Here is a 24986-nt window from a genome sequence, read left to right as displayed (position 1 = left end):
AGAAGATTGAGAGCATACTGAACAATACTTGGAACAATCTTGGTTACTTCAATAGAGTCAGTTATTTGTCGAGATAATATTTCCAACCACCACAACTTAGTCCATGAATTGTATGCCGATCCTTTACCATTATACACATGTCTCTATGAATATTCTCACATAGTTTTATACAAGTATCTTTGCCCAAAATCAAATCATGTTTTCCATTAATTTCAACTAATATTGTTGTTCCTCAATTTAACTTCCGAAAGACATCTCACAGGTTGAATATGCAAATATCTACCATTTAATCACTACTTTAAGTGTTCTAGTAGATTAACACTTAACTTAGCTTCATAATCTCATACAATTTTATACTTAGTCTTTATTGTGGCTCCCTTCATAAGATATTTTACCATTGTATCGTATAATCCAATTCGAACTATTTGAATTCTTCTTAGTATACCTCCACTCCAAAGGTAAGAAACAAAGTCTTTCATACATATCTTATAACAAGCTAAGTCCTACCATCTAATACTTCATCATAAATGATCACCCTCATATTTTTGTTATTCCTCAACTTTTCATCGTAGTCTAATCATGATCATTATGCTCTTATCTAATCAATTGTTCCTTCCAAGATTACAGTTGTATTCATAACATCCATATTATACCCTTTCAATATTGAATTGTCGACTTATCATAAGTACCATTGTGTCATGAGGTTGTCGCAATAAATTGTAAAAAATTAAAACATCCTTGTTCAAATCACACCTCAAACGAACTATCCATACTATGTCAACATCCTCAATATCACCATTTCTATTATCTGGTCATTTTGCTAACCAAATCATAACGCCTCGAACCACACCATGTAACATCATCTCTCATAACTTGCGTACAAATTAGAGACGTATCCTCACAATGGATGAGAGAATAATAAAAAATAATTAGATATTAAAGTGAACCATATATGCACGATAAGAAATGAAAGAATGGAAGTTTTCTTTTTCTAAAAGTGTAATTACATCATAAAATAAATCATGTCAACATAACAATTAAAACATATACTTTTCCCAAACTATCAATTACACCACGGATGATATTATAAGATGTCTCAAATGTATCAAGTCAAATCAGTTCACAATCATTTCAACCATTCAATGCCAAATCAATATGAAATGCAATATAGATGAAATGTATAATGCAATACAATGACCGACGATTGGTATACACCCGCTTCTTCTGTCAGATTGTTGAGACCAAGGGATGAGATTTGTATACGTGTCAGAAATATTTTTCACTGGCACAATAGCATTTGCCAGAATCATTTCTCATCGGCACAATACCACTCGCCGGAATCATTTTCCATCGGTTTTGCATGATGTCACTTGCCGGAACCATTTCTCATCGGCATGATAAGAATATGAATCTATCACGCCCCGAGCCTACACCCTGGGCGGGACCAGTACTCGGAGACCATTGCTGGCCCCAAGCTAACCCTTGGCCTGGCTTTCTTAACTCAGCGGAAACCTAACTCAACAGAATAACTCAAGACAATGAAAGGTCATACAACAACTTAACTGATAAAAATCTGGCCCAAAAAGGCAACTCGAGTCTCAAAATAGAATATTTATATATACATAAAAGAGAGACTCAAAACTAATTGATTGACTGTCTATCTATAAAACCTCTATAACACTAAGATAGATGTTGGGACAGACCCCGCAACATCCTAATAAAGCAAAACTTAAGCAACCAAAATAACTGAGTCCTCCGGAATGCAAAGAGGCTCACACTGACTCTGGAGTGCTCAGCTGGATCAACGGCATGCTGGATGCTGATCCTGAGTACTTGCATCTGTGTCATAATAAGATAGAGGCCAACTGGCATGAGTACATGGAATGTACGAGTATGCGAGCTGGAAAGCTAAACCACAACTCAAGCTTAAAAGGAGTACAGGAGAACACTTACCTTGGCGCTGTTCGACTCATGAATAACCGAACTCAATATAATGCAATAAGACACATGCAATATATATAAATCTTGAAAAACAGTGTAAAAAACTTAGTTCGTTAAGGATAAAGCAATAACAAACTCAACTTTACTTATATAAAAGTAATATAACTTTTGTGGGAGGTTCTTTAACCGACAACCACCACTATGAGCCCTAGTGATGATACAACGTTTTACCTGACGTTGCCTAAGGACCATCCTATACCTTGCCATGATATAGGACCTTACTTTAACTTAATGGATTCACTAGCTTAATCTTACGTGATCATCTAAAAAGAACGACCCGTCAAGTCCCATGTTGGCTACATGGTTCTTATGGAGAGTTGAGTTAATATGAACTCGCGTCCCCAATTCAGTGCTCAATACTACTCCCAAAAATACTTTGGCTCATAAGTGTTTTAAACACATCTTTCTTTAGTTTGAGATAATTGCTCAAAATCTAGCCTAAAGGCTCACTTGGAATCGATGTTCCCTTTTCTTGAAAACTAGCCCAACGGCTCTTTTGGAAATCATTGTTCCTTTCTTACTCAAATGTGAAAACATTTATAAACTTGTTTGGGAATACTTAGGTCCCTAATAACTTTTTGAGAAAAGAACTCAACTCTTCACTTAACTTGAAACTCTATACTCTTTACTTAACTTGAAACTCTATACTCTTTACTTAACTTGAAACTTGAGCTTTAAACAAAGTTAAAACATTTGTAAAAGACCCACAAAAACATGAAATGAACTTCTCTTACTAGACTCTTGGCTCTGATCTTAACTCTTACTTGAATTGACTCTTAATTGATCTTTGAATTGAATTATGGATTCAAGGATTATGATTTTGTGTTTGGAAGGACCTCATGATGTTTAGGAATGATTTAGGACAGCCAAACTTAAGAAAAATTACGAAATTAAATTCTGAAAACAGTGGAGTCCGCGTCCTGTCGGCGACGCGGAGCAGATTTTGTTCACAGAGGGAACAAGGCCGCGACACGGACTTGTTTCATGCAAGCAGCCCGATTTTCCTCCTTCATTTTTCCAACTCTAAACCCTCTTAACTTCAAAGGTTCTTTCCCCAAACACTTGGGATCATTAAAACCCTTAATGTACAATGGATTCAACTCGAAAATACAACCAGAAACATGTCCCAAATCAACAAGAACTTCAACACAACCACAAGACTTCACCAAACACAACCAAATCTTCAACAAACACAACCAAATCTTCAACAAACACAACCAAATCTTTTCTCGGAATTAAAACGAGTTTGACGTGTGGGGGAATGAACCAACCCAACACTATGATCTCACATACCTAGTAGGGATCACCCCCGACGATATCCACGACGATCTTTGACGAATCCTTGCTTGATCGTCTCTTTCTCCTCTTCTTCTCCTCTTCACTCATAAACCCTCACTCTCACTCTTTTAAAAAGGGAAAAACTGACCTAAAAATCAGTCTAACACATTAATATAACCAAAAGAATTGGTTAGGGAAAAGACCAAAATACCCTTAAAACGGACTTCCCTGCCAACTGCACAACTTTCAAAGGGCATAACTCACTCATACGAACTTGGAATCAAGCAAACTCGGCGTCGTTGGAAAGATCATTCCACGAGCTTCGCAAACATAACTGGAACTACACCTAAATCATCTCGATCTAGGAGTTATGACTGTTCAAAGTTGGCCAAAAACTCACTTTTTCCCACACAACCAAATTTCCAGATTTTTAAATTCTTTCCAAAAAATGACTATTTCCAATTCTAAGCCTCTTCATAGTTATTTCAAATTGCCGGATGTTACAGAATCTTACAAATTGCTCAATGAATAATATCAACCAATAATTATCATCCAACAATAAGAGGGATATGAATATGTATGAAAAAAAATATATAATATGAGTTTATAAATAAACCCAACAACTAAGGATCATCAATATTCACAATCAAATTTACATAATTCACTAGTCTCAACGATTCAATCACATCACAACTTACGGGATACTATCAACCAATAATTAATTTCATGGAAAACTCATCGTTACCTCCCTAGACTACAGTTGTGTTACTAAATAACAAAATATGTCACTAATATATCCCGACTAATGATTGTTTTTTAATTTAGCAGCTTCCATTCAAGGAAGAAAGAAGAAGAATCAACAATCATATTGATGATTTCTTGAATGGCTTGAACAAAATAAAGAATGAAGAAGAAGAATTCATTGATTCAAATTTGGATGACATTGAAATGCTAAGAATGGAATTGAGATTCCTAAGAACATTTGTTCTGTTTGGGAATTCGAGTTTGGATGACTTTTATGACAGGATGTCCATGAATATAGAAAAGTTCGATGAACTTACTTCCTCACTTTTCTATGAAGATGAAGATAGATTAATCCTAGTGATATACAACATGGAAGGTCTCGCCCCACTGCTGCTGGAAGAGATGAAAAGTTATTCAAGTTTGGAGAAAATAACAGAGGAAAAAATGTTTGAATACCTCTTCAAACACCTCCATGATCTACCAATGTATCGTGCTAATTTGCTTCTCCCGCTGATGAGTGACTACAAGATTCTTCAGCAAGTATTCAGACATTTCTATCCTATCCTTGCGGATAACAAAAAATGTACTAAATATCTCTATCCTTGGTTCCAAATGATAGTACATAGAGTAACACAATTATATTTTGATCTTTGGACTGGAAAGTATAAAGAAGATTTTGTTAATGAGTATTATTATGATGACTATAGAGTCTCACAATGCTCTTACAAGATCACTTCTTTACTCATCGATATGATTCCTCTTGAGTTGGAGGTTCTATACATTTCTACTTTGAAACTCATGAAAGAATCAAGGTCAACAAAACTACAGGGGTTTGTGAAGTAAATCCTAAAAGCATCTCCAAGGATTCTTCAAAACTATCTCATTCTTCTCCAACGACACAGACTTGTTGCAAGAAATTGAACAAATGAAGGGAGATATTAGGCAGGTTTTTTTGAAAGCTCCAGAGTCATCTCAACTTCGCTTTCCTATGGATGACGGTTTCCTTTTCATGAATCTTCTACTCAGACATTTAAATGATTTGCTCATTTCCAATGTCTATTCAATTATGATGATAAAGAAAGAAATTGGGATGGTGAAAGAAAGCCTCGAATTCCTAAGATCTGTCAATTTTCAGCTGAATGCCTCTCAAAGTAAGAGAGTCTTTCCATTATATAGAGAAAATAAAGATTACACATCCCTAAAGATCCACCATTCCTATCCCTAAAGATCAGCTATTCTATCTATACAAATCTGCCATTGAATCCCCTTAAATCTGCCTTGCTATCCCTCCAAATCAGCTATTCTATCATAATATTTATTCATATGATTCTACAACAAATGTATATGATCATGCTAATTTATATCACTATATAATTACATTAATATATACAATCATTTAGTTGTCTATCATGCTAACATCCCCCCTCAAATTGATGTTGGTGGATCAAGAAGCATCAATTTGCCTACTAGAAACTGATGGCATTGCCGTGCCATGGATTTTGTAAACGCATCAGCTATTTGAAGATCACTGGACACATGTGGAAGAGTAATGACTCATTTATCTACAGCTTCGTATATAATGACAATCCACTTCGATGTGTTTGGTCCTCTCATGAAAAACTGGATTAGTAGCAATCTGAATAGCACTTGTATTGTCAGCGTGGAAAGGAGTAGGATGAGATTGGGGAAATCCAATCTCAGCAAGTAATCCACGAAGCCATACAACCTCGGAGCAAGCAGTAGACATGGATCGATATTCAGCCTCTGTTGAAGATTTTGACACACGATCTTGCTTTTTACTCTTCCAAGATATCAATGACTCTCCAAGAAACATGCACCAACCAGAGACTGAACGACGAGTATCAGGACATCCCGCCCAATCAGAATCACTAAAAGCATTAAGACGAATAGGAGAACCACTTGGAAAGAACAATCCACGAGTAGATGTTCCTAGAAGGTACCGAATGATGCGACGAACAGCCACCAAGTGGAGATGACGGGGAGCTTGCATAAATTGACTAACTTGTTGAACTGCAAAAGAGATATCAGGCCGAGTAATAGTAAGGTAATTTAGACTCCCAACTAATTGTCGAAATATAGTTGGATCAGGAAGAAGATCGCCTTCCTCATGACGATACTTGACATTCATTTCCAGTGGAGTATCTACGGAGGAGGAAACTTGAAGACCAGCCAAAGAAATCAGATCCTGAGTATATTTGTGTTGGTTTAGAAATACACCTGAAGCAACATTATGAACTTCCAAACCCAAAAAATAAGTAAGAGTACCAAGATCTTTCATATGAAAAGAATCTTTAAGCTGCTGTTGGAGGCAAGTGATTAGTGAAGAATCAGTTCCTGTGATAATAATGTCATCTACATACACCAAAAGAAGAACACAACCTGTAGATGTTTTCCGAAGAAACAAAGATGAGTCATATTTGCTCTGCTCAAAAGAAAATTGTAGCAAAGTAGACCGGAACTTATCAAACCAAGCTCTTGGAGCTTGTTTTAATCCATACAAAGACCGCTTCAACTTGCATACATCTGATGTAGGCGATGAGAACAAACCAGGTGGAGGTTTCATATAAATATCTTCTTTAAGATCACCATGGAGAAAAGCATTTTTGACATCCATTTGATAAAGAGACCAGTTTTGTGAAGCAGCAATGGCAATAATAGTTCGTACCGTAGTCATTTTGGCTACGGGTGCAAAAGTCTCCTCATAGTCCACCCCATACTCTTGTCTGTTACCAAGAACAACCAATCGAGCTTTGTACCGATCAAGAGTTCCATCAGAATGAAGTTTGATTGAATAAACCCACTTACATCCAATAGGGCGGACATTTGAAGGACATGAAACAATGTCCCATGTGTCATTTTCTTTAAGAGCCAAAAGTTCTTCCTCCATTGCTTTCTGCCAACATTCATGCTTGGAAGCTTGTGAGTAACAAGATGGAACAGATATGTTGGATAAAGTAGAGGAAAATCCATACCAATTGGGAGTACGAGATACTCTTGTAGATCGCCGAGTAGGCTCAAGAGGACCAGATCTTGAAGAATTCTCAGATTCTAGTTGTGGTGCAGTTTCAGGCGGCGGATCAGTGTCGGGATAGGGTAAAGTTGGCCGACGTCGTTCATACACAAATCCAGGTTTGAACCTCTTAAAAGAAGATGATAAATCCTCAAAAGTAGGAAGAAGAGGAGAAACAGAAGATGAATCTACAATCGTAGGAAAGAAATACTGATTCTCAAAGAAAACAACATTTCTAGAAATACGAAATTTGTGAGAACATGGATCATAACAAATAAAACCTTTTTGTGAAGTACTATAACCCATAAAAGCACATTTAGTAGATTGTACAGAAAGTTTATTGCGTTGCGAAGGAGGCAAATGCACAAAACAAACACAACCAAATGTATGAAAATCACTATAGTTAGGATTTTGGTGATAAAGACGAAAATATGGAGACTCAAGATTTAGCACTTTAGATGGCAATCTATTAATTAAATAGACAGCAGTAGACAAAGCTTCCACCCAATATTTAGATGGTACAGATGACTCAATCAATAAAGTACGAGTGACATCTAAAAGATGCCGATTTTTTCGTTCAGCAACTCCATTTTGTTGTGGTGTATATGGGCAAGAGTGTTGTGAGACAATCCCTTTGTCAAGCAAGAATTTTTTGAATTCATAAGACATATATTCTCCACCAGAATCAGATCTTAATAATTTGATGCATGTAGAAAATTGAGTCTCAATGTAAGCCAAAAATGTCTTGAACATGGAAAATACCTCAGATTTGGATCGAAGAAAATACACCCATGTAAACCGACTATAATCATCTATGAATGTCACAAAGTATTTGAAATGAGCATGAGAAATAATTGGTGAAATGCCCCAAACATCACTATGAATGACATCAAAACACTTTGTAGCACGACTACCAAAATTAGGAAAAGGAAGAGTTTTACTTTTGCCTAATTTACAAGTAGAACAATCAATGGAAGCAACTGAAAATTTATTTTTATTTCCCAATAAACCAGAATTTGATAAATGAGACAACACAACAGAATTTGGATGTCCTAGACGCTTATGCCAAACCTCAGTTTTACTAGCAGTAGAAGTACAAGCAAAAGATAGAACAGGAGGAATGGAAAAGTGTATAGGAAACAATCGTCCAACTTTAGGCCCCTTCGCGATTATCGTCCCCGACACCTGATCCTGCACAAGACAACCATTACGAGAAAAATTCACATCACAATTGTTATCTACCAATTGTCCAACTGAAATAAGACTAGTTGAGAGCTTTGGTGAAACAAAAACATTCTTGAAAGTTGGAGTAATGTCCCCAACCTTGGTAATGGGTAAATTACTACCATTGGCAATCTGTATTTGTGATGGACCTTGATACTTACGAACATTTTTTAGGATGCTCGTTGAGTTGGTCATATGATTGGAAGCGCCTGAATCAACAATCCAAAAATTAGATGTAACATCATTACCTTGTAATCCCAATGCTGAAAAGGCTGACACGATCATTTGTTGTACCATTTCAGGAGTAAGAACTTGTCCTGAAGATGAGTTATCATCAGTGGAACCATTTATCCTAGCTTGAAAAGCATTGATCCTACGATTTTGAGGGCGCGTGGGACACTCTTTGATAATGTGTCCTTGTTGTTTACAATAATTACAGAACTTCTTGCTACAATTGCTAGCAATATGACCATATTCCTTGCAACTGTAGCATTGAGTTCTACTCATATCCCTGCCCTTTCCTTTACCTTGAGCAGCAAATGCAACAGTGACATCATTTTCTTTCTTAAAAGCATTTTGTGTGACAAGACGTTGCTCTTCACGAAGTAATTCCCTAAAGCAAACATCCAAAGAGGGAGACGGGTCACGATTCATCAAGTTAGAGCGAACACTCTCAAAGTCGGAGCGTAATTTCATCAAAAATTGGTCTCGCTTGCTTTGCTCATGAACTGCCTGAATCACTGATAGGGATTCAGTAGGTATTTTGGCATAGACAATATCTGTAAATTCAGCCCATAAGTTTTGAAATCCAGAAAAATAATCCTGAACAGAAAGACCTCCTTGAGAGTAATTAGCAATTTCATACTCCAACTGAAAGCGTCTTGCACTATTATCTTGGTTGTAAACCTTTTGTAAGTAATCCCACATGGCCTTAGCTGTCTTGTACGGCCTGAGATTAAGAACAATAAGAGGGTCAATTGACCCTAGAATCCATGTCATCACCCGAGCATCTTTAATCTTCCATTCACCTAGCTTTGTTGCATCAGTAGGAGCAGGATCGCTTCCATCTATATGGCCCCATAGTTCTTTGCCGGTGACAAACAACTGAAATTGAAACTCCCAAGAAGAATAATTTTTTCCAGTGAAACGAACACTGAAGGATTCAAAGTGATGTGAATTCATGCTTTTGAATAGCTATAAAACTACAAAGACTCAAGAAAGCAACTAGAATGACCAAGAACAAAATTCCCAGGAGGTAGCCAAAAACCAAGATTTTCAAAAAAAATTTAAAAGGAACCACAAATGACTCTATGAAACAAGACAGCCAAGAGAAGGCTCTAATACCATGTCAATTTTCAGCTGAATGCCTCTCAAAGTGAGAGTCTTTCCATTATATAGAGAAAATAAAGATTACACATCCCTAAAGATCCGCCATTCCTATCCCTAAAGATCAGCTATTCTATCTATACAAATCTGCCATTGAATCCCTCTAAATCTGCCTTGCTATCCCTCCAAATCAGCTATTCTATCACAATATTTATTCATATGATTCTACAACAAATGTATATGATCATGCTAATTTATATCACTATATAATTACATTAATATATACAATCATTTAGTTGTCTATCATGCTAACAAGATCATCTTTCATGAAAGTCAGGCAAACATTGGATGACACCAGTGGAGTAGTTAAAGATTGTTGTGTTCGTGCTTTAGATGTGGCATATGAGGCAGAACATGTCATTAATTTCATTCTTGTCAGAGATAAAGATCTCTCGCATCTCATCTTCTCACTTCCGAATGTCATTGATAAGATCAATCTTATCGTGGCAGAAGTCACCAGTTTACAGCTGGAGACTACGAATGGGGATGACCCCTTTGATGCAAAGTCTTCCAACGAGCCAATTGAGTTAACCTCATCATCATTTGTTGAGGTAAAAGTAGGTCATGAGGAAGAAGAAGCTCAGATCATTGACCAGCTCCTTGATGAACATGAATCTGAGCTTGATGTCATTTTGATTGCCGGAATGCCAGGAGTCGGTAAAACTACTCTAGCCAACAAAGTGTGTAACAATACATTATTTGCTAGTCATTTCAATGTTCGTGCTTGGTGCACTGTTTCCCAAAAGTATAACAAGTCAAAGGTGTTGCGGGAGATTCTTCAACAAGTTATTGACTCGGAAAAAAAAGAAAGTAAGGATGACCTTGCTAAAAAACAACAAAGAAGAGTAGAAAGTGAGGAAGACCTTGCTGAAAAGCTACGAGTAGCACTGTATGATAAAAGGTACCTTATTGTGTTGGATGATGTGTGGGATATTGAAACAGGGGAGATGTTAATAGCATGTTTTCCAAAGATTGAGAGAGGAAATAGAATCATCTTAACTAGCCGAATTAGTAAGGTGGATTCGCAAGTTAAATGCCGTACTGATCCTCACCACCTCCAAGTTTTAACACCTGAAAAAAGTTGGGATCTATTCGAAAAAAGGGTATTTGGAAAAGGAAGCTGCCCTGCTGAACTGTTGGATATTGGACACCAAATAGTTGAGAAATGTCAAGGGCTTCCTTTGACTGTTGTTTTGATTGCTAGAGTAATTGTTAGAGTATGGAAAGGAAAGGAAAAGGAAAAGGAAAAGGGTTTGTGGCTTAAGATTCAACATAATTTGGATTCCTTTATTTCTGCCAACATCAATTTGCAGATGATGAAGGTTATGCAATTAAGTTATGACCNGCCATATTTTGGAGTGGATTTGGGCTCGTTTTGCTGGCCAATTTTGGGCTGAATTTGAAGGTCTTTTCTCTTCTTTCTTTGTATTATTTTGGGCTTCTAAATTAATAATTAATACAATATCTATTATGATATGATAACAACTAGAAATTTACATAATAAAAATATCACTAATATAAAATATATATATACGAAATATTAAATTATAAAAATACGAAACTAGAAATAAGATGACGACAATTGATTATTTAAGAAAAGAGATGTAAAAAGTGATAATAATCATTTCGATAATAAAAACCTATAATTTTAGTAGATTAATAGTCGTAATAGTAAAAATAGTTGTGAAAAGAGATAATTCGATACATTATTAATTTAGAAGCTTGAAAAGACAAATTAGAAGAAAGGAGGGTCAAAATTGGGTGTCAACAATGAAGGTTATGCAATTAAGTTATGACCATTTACCATACCACTTGAAGCCGTTGTTGCTTTACTTTGCAAGATCTCGAAAGAGCAAACGAACTCCAGTCTCTAAGTTGATGCAGTTGTGGATGGCTGAAGGGTTGGTGGATCATGATATCCCATCCAAGTGTAGTTTAGAGGAATCAACTCAAAGTTACTTGGATGCTTTAATTTCCAGTAGCCTGATAATGGTGGATCATATCAAGAAGAGTGAGTCTTTTTCTGTTACAATCAAGGTTTGCTATGTGCATGACGTTGTGCACGACTTTTGTTCAGAAAAAGCCAAAAATGAAAAGTTTTTCAAGTTAATCAATCCAGGTGCTCGATTTCGTGATTCGGATTTCCTACACCGCCGTCTAACCATGCATTCTGCCAACGGCCAACTCAACAAAAGATGTGTTTTGTTCAATTCTAAGAAGTATTCAGTTGGTAGTAAGCATCTCATATCTTTGAAAGTTAGCGGTTCGCTTCTTAACTCCAGGTATAACTGTCACACAAGACTCTTTGGACTTGTTAGAGTGTTGCAACTGGATAGCACTGTGAATGATTCTTTAATGGAAGAAATAGGCTCCCTATTTTATTTGAGGTTCTTAAGAATCCAGGCTGATTTAAAAGCTATCCCACTGTCATGGTTGAACCTCCAGAATCTGGAAACGCTGTTGATGAATACGGGATATTCCACCATGGTATTACTGCCCAGAATATTAAAACTGTCAAAGCTGAAACATGTGAAAATTGACATGAGTTCTTTAGAGGAAAAAGATAAGGACTGGGACAATATTATGCATCAACCAAATAGACTATTGGAAGCTGAGAATTCAAAGTTAGAACACTTGAAAACTTTATCCAAAGTTGATATCTCATATACTGGAGCCACGAGTAATGTTCTGGAGAAGTTCCCAAATCTCCAGCACCTTGATTGCATCATCAAGGAACCGATAGATCCTCCTACACACCGCAATTGGTTTCCCAAGTTTGATGTCCTTGATAAACTTGAATCAATCATTGCAATATATGAGAATTCCAGCTATCCTGACAAAATGCGACAACCCAATGAATAGTACTTCCCTAACAGCTTGAAAGAGTTACGGTTGTCTGGTTTTTCCCTGAGACCTGATTTGTTGTCAGCAATCGCGGCAGTGCCTCAGCTTGAAATTTTGGACTTTGTCAGCTGTAATTTCGTGGAGGACAAGTGGGATGCAAGTGAGCACATCTATCAACGTCTTAAGACTTTGTCTTTACGAGTGGTCAACCATTCGGAATAGGAAGTTGATACGGACACCTTTCCCAAGCTTGAGGAATTAAGATTAGAACATTGTTACAGGCTTACGGAGATCCCTTCTGCATTTATAGATATACACACTTTAAAGTCCATTCATTTTTACTAATAATAAGCGTGAGCTTGGAGATTCAGCCATTGAGATTAAGAAACAGATAGTAGATTTCACAGGAGAGCACAGACTTCAAGTCCATATAGAAGATGTGTATGAAGAAGAAGATGAAGAAGAGGATAAAGAAGAGGCTGAAGAAGAAGCTGAAGAAGAAGATGAAGAAGAGGGTGAAGAAGAGGTAATTAATTCTTACATCTTCACCCCTACATACATATATACTTCATTTAATTTAACTTACTATATATAATTTTCAGAATGCCCAAAGGACTCAGGGATAGAACAACAATGAAGAAAGAAACAACACAACGAATGCATTTGCAGTCTCACTTCATCTGATTACTGCTTCCAATAAACAAACTTGTTACTGGTTTTTTTCATTGCTAGTTCTGGACATATTTTAATTTAATGTGTTGTGTGTTTTCTTCCCTGTTTTTTGTTAGTTATGAAACTTATTTCGTCTATAATCTCTCATATAAGATTCTAGTTTTTCAATTGGAAGGTTTCAATGCCAAATTGTGAATCAATATATGTCTCATTTGGCCTGAATCTGATGAAGACAGTCATCAATGGACAATTCCCTTTTTTTTTTAACAACATGAAAAAGGCAACTATCCCTTTTTTTTTTCTTTTTTTTTCAAGAATATGGACAATTGGATGATTACTGCCAACAAGCATTGTGGTGGAGTGGTAGTACTCTTTGATCCTTAATTAGAGGTCTCGTGTTCGTGCCCTACTGGATATAGAGTCCCTTTTGTTAGGGAATGTATGTCTTACCCTCAATGTGAGACTTTATGAAGTGAATCTAGCGAACAATTATAAACAAGGTTAAAATGGGAGGAAGTTAAAGGTTTGCATAAACTAAAAAATATCACCACAGTCCCAAATCTGTATTTTGAATAACATCATATAATTGTACAATAAGGTGGTCAACTAAACAAATTTGGGAATGAAAAAGATTCAAAATTGAAAGCTCAAAAGAGTCTCAAATATTCACCTCCTGTACAAATAGAGCACTAATGTAATACCACAATTAAGAAAATTCTGATACAAAAAAGTAGAATAGAATGCAAAAAAAAAGAAAGGACCATCAGAGTTTCAAATTAAGATCAGGCAACGCTGGATCTGTCCTAGTTTGAGGAGCTACAGCTACAAAATTTATGCTAGAACTTTGCCCTGAATTATACCCCATATTGCCACCAATTCCCTCTATTTGCCTGAAGCTACCGGGCCAGAACACTTCCACTTCATCATCCTCCACGAATACTGGCATCCCGAAATAGCCTTGTTCAAATCTAGCCCCGCTTCTAACTGCATGAATAGGCGTTTCTTGGTGCGAGATGCGTTGGTGTGCGGAAGCATGAGCTTCAACGCCAAGAGATCGAAATGCAGCCCCGTGAAGGGGCAATGATGCTAAGCTAGCGTACCTGTCCGATAACATTCCCATCCGCATTGCTCTCTTAGCTAAAGTCCTCTCCCTCTTATGTGCGTTCTGGTGTCCGCCCAACGCCTGGGAGCTGTAAAACTTGCGCCTGCAGAAATTGCACGAGAAAACTCTGGATAATGCTGCCGTTGGAGGATGGGGTACTACTTCGTCACTCGCCTCTCCGTTGGCTTTCAACTCGGAGTCACTGCTGTTGAAGCCAAGAATCAAGTCAAGAGTAACAGGAACTGATTCCTGCTGAAGATTAAGGGAAGGACCAGGATGAATTTCTTGGACGGATATGTTTGAACCCACTTGGCAGTTGCTGACCTCGGACTCGTCTTCTGATTCAAGATTGAAATTTGGAGGCTTCATGTTGCTTGGAGAAAAGTCGGGTACGGATTTAGACTTTGGTAAAACAACAGGGAGTGTTAAAATCAATGGATGATCTTCGTTAGTTGATTCACCTGCATATGTACAACAAAGTACATGATTTTTCGAACAAGAGAAAATAATCTTTCATGCTGAGAAAGTACTTTCAAGATCAATTGACCAATGATGAACATCAACTTATTAAGCTATACATTAATCATTTCCCTCCAATTCTAAACCAAGTCACACAGAAACCAAAATGAATAACATCGAAGTATCGGTTTTGATTTGCTTTCCACTCTGTAGGTACAATTAACCCCAAAGGTTTATAACATTATGGAGAAAGAGATTATAACCAAGGGACATCGTTTGAGAAGTATCGGACAGGACAAGTTCAGTATACCTCTATGGAAACAGCTTTGAAATTCCCAGAGCAGTAAAATAGATAACACACGAACGAGTAGGGATTCTACATTCTCAAATCAGTACCAGTGCATCAAATAAAAGTACATCATTTGTTCACATATGGGAAAAGATCTACCTGCTTACAACCTTAAACACCAAGCTCATGTTGAACCTTATTACGACTGGTTGTTATCGTAGTAATGACTCAAAGGTCGGTTAAATCGTGTAGGAAAAAGCTTAGTTCAACAAGATAGTGCTAAAATGGTTAGTTAATTAAAGGTTGAAATGAGAAATACAATACCTACGGAGTTTCAGTTCTATTGCACTTTGACAAATAATCAGAAACTCCAAAACTTCTTGAACTCTAACAAAATTCAACTTTTTGGAAGAACCTGGGAAACAAAAGGCATTATCAGGAAAATTTTGAGAAACGGGAAAACATCGAGGAAGCAAATGAACACAATCACAGATGGAGCTAGAAACCAAACTATGGGTTCTGCGGAACCTAGTAACTTTAGTTCATACTCTGTATTTGTATTAAAAAATTCACTAAACATGTACAAAAATTAAATTTAGAACTCAGTTACTAACTAACACCTGATGTTGCTTTCTTAGAATTTCTAACTCATAAAGTTCAAATCTTGGCGACTTGGCACACAATTTCGCTAGAGGTATCTTAACACCTAACATAAATCATCATCAAACCAAAAAATCAGTAGAAAAATACACTTATTTTCCATGTAATCATGAGCTCATCAAGCCTACTATGCTTTGAACTACAAAAATTTCAACCACAATTTAACATCCTTCACAAATTTTCACATACGAAAACTTCAATAAATTAGTTCAGTTCCTCAAGTTGAAACCAAGTTTGTCACTCTTCCCTTTAGTGGAATCTCTCCCTATCCATATTTACACCTCAAATAGGTCATAAATTAGTACAAAAAAAGACACAAAATCAAGTTTCTTCATTTTCACCCATAGTGAAATTTTGTCCATAAGACAATTTCAACTTAAAGTACAGAATCTTGATAGCTAGCTCCGTTAGTTGACTACTTGAACATTCACCTTATTAGTCAGGGTTCGATTACCACCTAACAAGGGGATATATCACCTAGGCAACAGAGGCAAAAAGAAGATACATGGAAGGCAACATAGTTGGGATGGTAAAATGACTGAGGAGTTTGTTCCAAGGCACTTACCGATGCGACATGCAAAACATAACCATTTGACAGTATCAATAGGTTCGACAAGATCCAATAAATCCATAAAGATGTTATGAATTACCAAGTGTTATTGGGTAGGTTTGAAGAAGAAGACTAGAGAAAAATACTTCAAATTACTTTTGATGGGCAATCAATCTTTTTTAATTCATGTTTTTGTAATAGAAAGTTTGAGGCTAATAACTCAATTTTCTTCTTGATTGACATATTTTTACATAATTATTTAAGCATCCTCGTTTGTAATTTATAATATCATCATGAGGTGTATTACAAATTTTATAATGATCAAAAAATACTTAGTTCTCTCTAACTTTTATTTTTTTTATGCTTGTTAGGTAGCAGAAGGTACGGCTGAATGGTTTTCCCTGAGACCTGTTTTGTTTCAAGCTTGAAATTCTGGAGTTTATCTAATCTGATTTCAAAGAGAACAAGTGGCCAAGTGGGATGCTGGCTGAGAATTGGTTCCAAAAATCAACCATCAACCACTTCACGTGATTCCAAAAATCGAGGAAAATAAAAAAATAGTACATAATTGCAATTGTTGGTGCATCAACATCATAGCTTTTATTATTATTATATTTATTATTATTTTATAATAATAAATAAAATAATATAACATTAAAATACCATTTTTTTCTAGTCAACTTGCTTGATTAGGACAGTCGGAAATTATATAGAAAGACTTGGCTTTAATAATTCAAATTGATAGTAAACTTAAACTAATCTATTTCAGATCTAGACTTTTGATAAACTAATTGAAAGTTCACATTTGCAGATCTAACAATAAGTGAATTAGGTTCTTCAACATTTGCTGCTTGCTTTTGCTCACTCAATTTTCTCAATATAAGTGTTGTAAATCTGCAACAAGGCAAACTACCAATTGAGAGGAATTATTAGCTTGGAAGTAAACAAAAAGGTATAATATAATGTCTTTCTAGTTTTCTTTTTTTCTATTTCATTTTACATGTATTTTTGTGATTCACTTGATTTGAAAGAAACGTACATAATAAGAACTAGAAAAATGATTTATATTTTTTACTTGATAATTATATAATATATGTGTTGGATATATAGAATGATCTGATAATTTAAGATCGGTCTCTAACCGTCTTCCCTTCCCTTTTTAAACTGTTTTTTTTTTAACAATTTTTACATTTAATTTTCAAATGTTTAGTAAGTACGAAACCCTTTGTACCAAGCACACCCATATAGGGTCCAAGCTTGTAAAGGAAGATTAAGGTCTCTAATCATGTTATGGAGAAGACCTTTTAACGTAGTTTATGTAGATATATCTTGGTTGACTTTACATTTAAGATCTTAATATTTCATGATATGGAAACACTTTTAATATAGTGTGTGTTCACTATGGAAATGTTTTCATGTTCGATTACTTGAAAATACTTCAAACACACACATAAAAAAAATAACAAACCCACTTATTAGTTAAAAAGACATTTTCAGAAAATTGAAGGCTGGCTCGAGGTTGGAGATTCAATGGAAAAAGAAGGAAAGTCACCGGTATGTCTGTCAATACTTTTACATGCTCCAAATTAGTAGTAATTAGGTTTAAATATAAATTATACTCTCTTCGTCCCAATTTACGTGGCACTTTTTAGATTTCAAGATTCAAACAAGTCTATCTTTAACCGTATTTTTTTCATATATCTTTTAAATTTAAATTGTCAATTATTGTGACTTATAGTAATTTTTACGTGGTTTACAAATATATAAATTTCATTTCAAAAAATTAAAAGATTCCATGCGTAAATTCCCGGTCAAACTTAAACTGTTTGACTCTTGAAAAACGAAAAGTGTCACATAAATTAGGACATAGGGAGTACTTATTTTTCTAGCAATTATTAGTTTTACATATTTTTGTAACAATTATTTGAGAATGTGCATTGCATGTTTGGCCTCAATTACTTATAAGATTTTTTTTTATAAAAAATACTTATGCTAAAATCTTTGAACAACATTCAATAATCATAGCAACAAAATAAAACATATATATGATGTTAAAATTTTCTAATTAAGGGGTTAGATAATATACTTCAGCTGATAAAATCCCATTAAATAACAAATTAATGATTACTATGTGTATATATGAATAATTGGACAGCACAATAAATTAAAAACATGTATCCAATATCACATGTTCTATTAATTTATAAAAAATGACGAACTTCAAAGAAAAAATCATAAAAATTAAAATATAGAATGAGAGTTAAAGGGAAAACATTTATAACCAAACCAATTAACGTGTAAAGCAATACAATATATTTATTGTTGCAGCCGGCTAATCGCCACTAAAAATCACTCATGACCTTTAGTGGCAATATTTTGGGATTTTGTGCCGACTTTTATCCCGCTAAATATCTAGTTCTTTTGTAGTGAATCCAAGGCAATGCTTAAGTAGAGGGATTAGTCCTATGTGGCTTGCCACGTCACTAAAAATTTGGGTAGTTAACTCTTGAGGGTATTTGTGGTCTCTTCGAATAACGGCGGGGGTATTTTTGATCCCAAAATGTAATGGAGGGTATAAGTGCGTGGTCTATTTCGGGGGTATTTTTTTTTTACCCATTTCCGTTGTTTTTAAAAAATATTTTCAATTTCAAATTTTTATTTTTTTACCCCATCTCACCCCCCCCCCNCCCCCCCCCCCCAAAAAAAATTAATTTCAATTTCAATTCAAAAATTATTTTCTACTCTCTAGTAAAAATAAAAGATTTTTCATTCATAAATCAAACACTAAAAAAAAAATTCCGGAAAATATTTTCTACCTCACCAACCAAACATGAACAAATAAGTCAAAAATCTAATTATTTCCCATAAAAATGTTTTCTAGGAAAACATTTTTCTCCTTGCCAAACACACCCTATGTACATAAAAAGTTGTGAATGAGTATATTTAATGCCCAAAGCTAAAAAGATAAACCATTAAAAGGGTACCCCAATTAAAATTCATTAAGAAGTGGGGACTGGTAAGTTATATTTGACTTTTTGATTCACTGTGTACATAATTACTCGTCATATCATCAAAATATTAATGGGCTTAACACATGAAAAAATTAAGAAAATCATTTAATTCTTGTTAAATGGTTTCTAAATGCCAAAAAATGTCATGGATCATAATGAGACTATGCGTATTGTTCCCACAACACCTTACTAAGGTCCATGAAGTATTTTAAAAAAATGGTCCAGAAGGCTTATCACTAAAATATTAATGGGCTAACCCACGGAAAACTGAGAATTACGTATTCTGGCTAATTCAATTTGTCCAAGTCTTACTAAATTTTCATTTGCTTAATTATTGTCGCTATTGAAACAACAACAATAATATAATGTTTTAATTTAGGAGCTGCGACTTGAGGAAAAAAGAAGAAGAATCAGGAATCTTATTGATGATTTGTTGAATGGCTTGAAGAAAATAGAGAATGAAGAAGAAGTATGCAGTTCTTTCATTTATTCAAAATGGGGTGTGATTAAGCCAAGAATAAGTTATTTCATATGGGATGTCATTAAAAAGCTAAGAATGAATCTGAGATTCCTAAGAACGTTTGTCCTATTTGGGAATTCCAGTTTTGACCATAACTTTTATGAGTGGATGTCCAAGAAAATAAACACGTTCAGTGTTATGACTCAGGCACTTTTCTGTCAAGTTAATGAAGTAATTCTAGAGAAACACAACATGGATAGTCTTGTCCCTCTGCTTCTGGAAGAGATGGAAAGTTATTTACGTTTGAAGAATAGTAATTATGTAGCAATGATCACAGAGGAGAAAATGTTTGAATACCTCTTCACAAACCTCCATGATCTACCAAACTATTCTTCTGATATGTTTGAATATCTCCGTTGTCGAACTGACTACAATATTTTTCGCCAAGTATTCCGTCGTCTGACAGATTTCTATCCTATCCTCCTCGCCAACAAAACAACTACTACTCAATATCTCTTTCCTCGCTTCCAATTCATTGCTCAGACAGTTATGCAATTCTATTTTGATATTTGGACTGAAAAGTATAAACTACGTTATGGTGATGATGCGTGCGCTTCCAAGATCACTTCTCTACTCATCGACATAATCCCTCTTGAGCTTGAGGTTCTAGACATTTCTACTTCTAACCTCATCAAAGAATCAACGTCAAGAGAACTAAAACGGTTTGTCAAGCAAATCGTAAAATCATCTCCAAGGATTCTTCAAAATTGTCTCATTCATCTCCAAGGACGCATGGCTGGTGCTGTCAATTATGCTCCAACTCAAAGCATTAATGTCATGATCGAGTTCCTATTGATCTTTCTCACAGATATACCAAAGCGCTTTATCCATCCTGACAAATTGAACGATATGTTGGCACATGTCGGACTACTTGCAAGGAAGATATCTATTCTGATGGAGGAGAGCTCTGAGAATAATATCAATGAAGCGGACTTTTCAGCTCCAGACTTGTTGCAAGAAATTGAACGAATGAAGGGAGATATCAAACAGAATTTTTTGAAAGCCCCGGATCAGTCATCTCAACTTTGCTTTCCTATGGATGATGGTTTACTCTTCATGAATCTTCTACTCAGACATTTAAATGATTTGCTCATTTCCAATGCTTATTCAGTTTTTTTGATAAAAAAAGAAATTGGGATGGTGAAAGAAAGCCTTGAATTCCTAACATCATCTTTCAGGCAAACATTGGATGACACTAGTGGAGTAGTTAAAGATTGTTGGTTGCGTGCTTTAGATGTGGCATATGAGGCAGAACATGTTATTAATTCCATTCTTGTCAGAGATAAAGCTCTCTCGCATCTCCTCTTCTCACTTCCGAATGTCACTGATAAGATCAAGCTTATCGTCGCAGAAGTCACCAGTTTACAGCTGGAGGATAAGAATGGGGATCACCCCCTTGATGCAAAGTCTTTCGTCGAGCCAATTGAGTCAACCTCATCACCTTTTGTTGAGGTAACAGTAGGTCATGAGAAAGAAGAATCCCAGATCATTGCCCAGCTCCTTGATGAACATGAATCTGAGCTTGATGTCATTTCCATTGTCGGAATGCCAGGACTCGGTAAAACTACTCTGGCCAACAAAGTGTATAACAATACATTAGTTACTACTCATTTCAATGTTCGTGCTTGGTGCACTGTTTCCCAAAAGTATAACAAGTCAAAGGTGTTGGGGGAGATTCTTCAGCAAGTTACTGCCTCGGAAGGAAAAGAAAGTGAGGATGACCTTGCTGAAAAGCTACGAGTAGCACTGTACGATAAAAGGTACCTCATCGTCTTGGATGATGTGTGGGATATTGCAACAGGGGAGATGTTAATAGCATGTTTTCCAAAGGTTGAGAGAGGAAATAGAGTTATCTTAACTAGCCGAAGTAGTGAGGTAGGTTTGAAAGTTAAATGCCGTAGTGATCTTCTCCGCCTTCAACTTTTAACACTTGGAAAAAGTTGGGAGTTATTCGAAAAAATGGTATTTGGAGAAAGAAGCTGCCCTGCTGAACTGTTGGATGTTGGACACCAAATAGTTGAGAAATGCCAAGGGCTTCCTTTGGCTGTTGTTTTGATTGCTGGAGTAATTGTTAAAGGAAAGAAAAAGGGAAAGGATTTGTGGCTTAAAATTCAACATAATCTGGATTCCTTTGTTTCTGCCAACAACAATTTAGAGATTATGCAATTAAGTTATGACCATTTACCATACCACCTAAAGCCGTTGTTGCTTTACTTTGCAAGATCTCGAAAGAGCAAACGAACTCCAGTCTCTAAGTTGATGCAGTTGTGGGTGGCTGAAGGGTTGGTGGATCATGATTTCCCATCCAAGTGTAGTTTAGAGGAAGCAACTCAAAGTTACTTGGATGCTTTAATTTCCAGTAGCCTGATAATGGTGGATCATATTCTCTCCAAGAAGAGTATGTCTTGTTCTGTTAGTATCAAGGTTTGCTATGTGCATGATGTTGTGCACGATTTTTGTTCAGTAAAAGCGAAAAAGGAAAAGTTTCTCAAGTTAATCAATCCAGGTGCTCGATTTCATGCTTCTGATTTCCTACACCATCGTCTAACCATTCATACTGAGGAGGGCCAACTCCACAAAAAATGTGTTTTGTTCAATTCTAAAAATTGTTCAGTTGGTAGTAAGCATCTCATATCTTTGAAAGTTAGTGGTTGGCTTCTTAACTCCAGGTATGTCTGTCACACAAGACCCTTTGGACTTGTTAGAGTGTTGCAACTGGATAGCATTGATTTGAAAGATTCTTTAATGGAAGAAATAGGGTCCCTATTTCATTTGAGGTTCTTAAGGATTCATACTCTTGATGTAAAAGCTATCCCAGTGTCGTGGTTGAACCTCCAGAATTTGGAAACTCTGTTGATCAATACTGGATCTTCCACCATGGTATTACTGCCCAGAATATTTAAACTGTCAAAGCTGAAACATGTGAAAATTGACACGAGTTCTTTCTTTGAAGAGGAAGAGGAGGAGGACAATATCCAAAGTAGAATATTGGAAGGTGAGAATCCAAAGCTGACAAATTTATCCAGAGTTGATATCTCATATTCTGAAGGCACGAATGATGCTCTGAAGAAGTTCCCAAATCTTCAACACCTTGAGTGCACCATCGGGACACCCAAGGATTCTCCTACACTCGGCGATTGGTTTCCCAAGTTTGATGTCCTTACCAAACTTGAATCACTCTTTGTAGAATACCACAACCGACGGAGAGATTTTGTTTATCCCAATGAATATTACTTCCCTAGCAGCTTGAAAGAGTTACGGTTGTCTGATTTTACCATGGCACCTGCTTTGTTGTCAGCAATCACGGCATTGCCTCAGCTTGAAATTCTTGAGATTATGGAGTCTGATTTCGTGGAGGATAAGTGGTATGCAAGTGAGGACATCTATCAAAGTCTTAAGACTTTGAGTTTGCGAATGGTCATCCTTTCAGAATGGAAAGTTGATAGGGAAACTTTTCCCAAGCTTGAGGAATTAATACTACATTACTGTGCGGACCTTACGGAGATCCCTTGTGCATTTGCGGATATAGACACTTTAAAGTCCATTCATTTAATGAGAATGAACCGCGAGGTTAAAGATTCAGCCATTGAGATTAAGAATCAGGTAGTAGATTTCACAGGAGAGGACAGACTTCATGTCCATATATCAGAAAATTAATGTTTTGAGATGTTCTGTGTGGTTCTGGAGATGTTCAAAATTAATGTTTTGAGAGTTTTCTTTCATGTTTTTTGTTAGTTATGAATCTTATTTTGTATCTAATCTCTGATATAAGATTCTAGTTTTTTTGTTAACCTGAAGGATTGTGACTTTTGTGAAGAGTTGTAATTTTTATGAAAAATAAGGTTGTGATTTTTACGAAGGGTTATGACTTTTCACTTTTCTTAAAAGGGTTGTGACTTTCCGATAAGCTAGGCACTATAAAAACATGTTCACACTATATTTTTTGTCTATAAATAGAGAGGTTTACTCTTATTTTTCAACAACGATTTTCTAGACTTCTTCTTCTACTACTAAATTCTAGTATTCTAAATGTACTTTACTGTTGTTGAGTGGTTCGATGACAACGTAGTTTTAGATACCGATACAGCGGTACCTAAATCAGAGGAAGTTAAAAGTTTCATAAATATTACAAAGACCAAATCCAACCTTCCAATGAATATCACTTCCCTATAACAAGCTTGAAAGAGTTAGGGTTGAGTGATTTTCCTATGAGACCTGCTTTGTTGTCAGCAATCGTGGCTGTCATGCCCCGAGCCTACACCCTAGACGGGATCGGCACCCGGAGACCATTTCTGGCCCCAAGCGAACCCTTGGCCTGGCTTTCTTAACTCAGTGGAAACCTAACCCAACAGAATAACTCAATGCTAATGCAAGGTTAGAAAACAACTTAACTTATAAAGTCTGGCCACAAAGGCAACTGGAATCTCAAAATAGCATAATTACATATATACATAGATGAGAGACTCAAAATTAACTGACTGACTGTCTGCCTATGAAGCCTCTAAAATACTGAGATGGATGTTAGGACAGACCCCGTAACATCCTAATAAAACAAAAACTAAGAACACAAAATAATTGAGTCCTCCGGAATGCAAAGAGGCTCACCACTGACTCTGGAGTGCTCAGCTGGATCAACGACGTGCATGATGCTGATCCGGGGTACCTAAATCTGCATCATCAAACGATGCAGGCCAACTGGCATTAGTACATGGAATGTACGAGTATGCGAGCTGGAAAACTAAGCAACAAAGGCTAGAAGGAAATCTGGAAGAAACTGAATAGCTTACCTGGCTCAACTCAACTCAACCTGACTGACTTCTTTCAATATAAGGCAAATTTAAAACAAGTGCGATATAAAGAAAGACTGTTTAAAACATGCTATAAACTCTGTGTGTATACAGAGATACAATAAGCTTGAAATGTATATAGAAATACAATGAACTGATGAATATAAAAATACAATAATCTCTGTGAATGAAAATACAATAACTGCTGTGGGAGTTTCTCTAACCGACAACCATCACATAAGAGCTATAGTGATGATACAGCGATCGACCTCACGCTGCCAGAGCATCTTATACCCGGCCAAAGGTATAAGACCTGAACTGCCTAATGGATCCACTAGTCTAATCTGAAAAGGATTCATCTAAAAAGTATGATCCTTTTCTACCCATGGTGGCTAACATGGTTCTATGGGGGCTGTGGGTTCTTTGAA

General features: G+C 36.1%; 3 protein-coding genes across 11 annotated transcripts in view; 1 reads left to right on the top strand and 2 right to left on the bottom strand.

Moving 5' to 3' along the window:
• LOC125856368 (zinc finger protein 4-like) overlaps positions 1 to 15475 on the bottom strand; it is a 66180-nt gene extending 50705 nt beyond the window's left edge. Inside the window, exons 1-2 of one of the 5 annotated variants that reach the window (XM_049535898.1) lie at positions 15355 to 15410; positions 13873 to 14743 (exon numbers count right to left, since the gene is read on the bottom strand). In XM_049535898.1, coding sequence (XP_049391855.1) covers positions 13944 to 14651 — 708 coding nt within the window. In that variant the 5' untranslated portion in view covers positions 14652 to 14743; positions 15355 to 15410 and the 3' untranslated portion in view covers positions 13873 to 13943. Of the gene's footprint in view, positions 1 to 13872; positions 14957 to 15200; positions 15327 to 15354 lie in introns of those variants that run through there. The other 4 variants (XM_049535899.1, XM_049535902.1, XM_049535901.1 and 1 more) reach the window with 4 other exon arrangements.
• Positions 1 to 24986, top strand: part of LOC125856358 (putative late blight resistance protein homolog R1A-3) — a 410366-nt gene that overhangs the window by 67781 nt on the left and 317599 nt on the right. For 2 of the 5 annotated variants that reach the window (XM_049535890.1, XM_049535883.1), the window contains exon 5: positions 22196 to 23555. In XM_049535890.1, coding sequence (XP_049391847.1) covers positions 22196 to 23428 — 1233 coding nt within the window. In that variant the 3' untranslated portion in view covers positions 23429 to 23555. Of the gene's footprint in view, positions 1 to 21433; positions 23556 to 24986 lie in introns of those variants that run through there. The other 3 variants (XM_049535887.1, XM_049535889.1, XM_049535888.1) reach the window with 3 other exon arrangements.
• On the bottom strand, positions 8102 to 9921 carry LOC125856366 (uncharacterized). Its single transcript, XM_049535896.1, has 2 exons — positions 8527 to 9921; positions 8102 to 8245 (listed from the first exon to the last, which is right to left on the bottom strand). The coding sequence occupies exons 1-2, from the start codon at positions 9458 to 9460 to the stop codon at positions 8208 to 8210; spliced, it is 972 nt and encodes a 323-aa protein (XP_049391853.1). The 5' UTR covers positions 9461 to 9921; the 3' UTR covers positions 8102 to 8207.

The sequence above is a fragment of the Solanum stenotomum genome, chromosome 2, assembly GCF_019186545.1.
Source record: "Solanum stenotomum isolate F172 chromosome 2, ASM1918654v1, whole genome shotgun sequence".
Classification (NCBI taxonomy): Eukaryota; Viridiplantae; Streptophyta; class Magnoliopsida; order Solanales; family Solanaceae; genus Solanum; species Solanum stenotomum.
The sequence above is the reverse complement of the archived record's forward strand: the minus strand, read 5'-3'. Positions and strand labels throughout refer to the sequence as shown.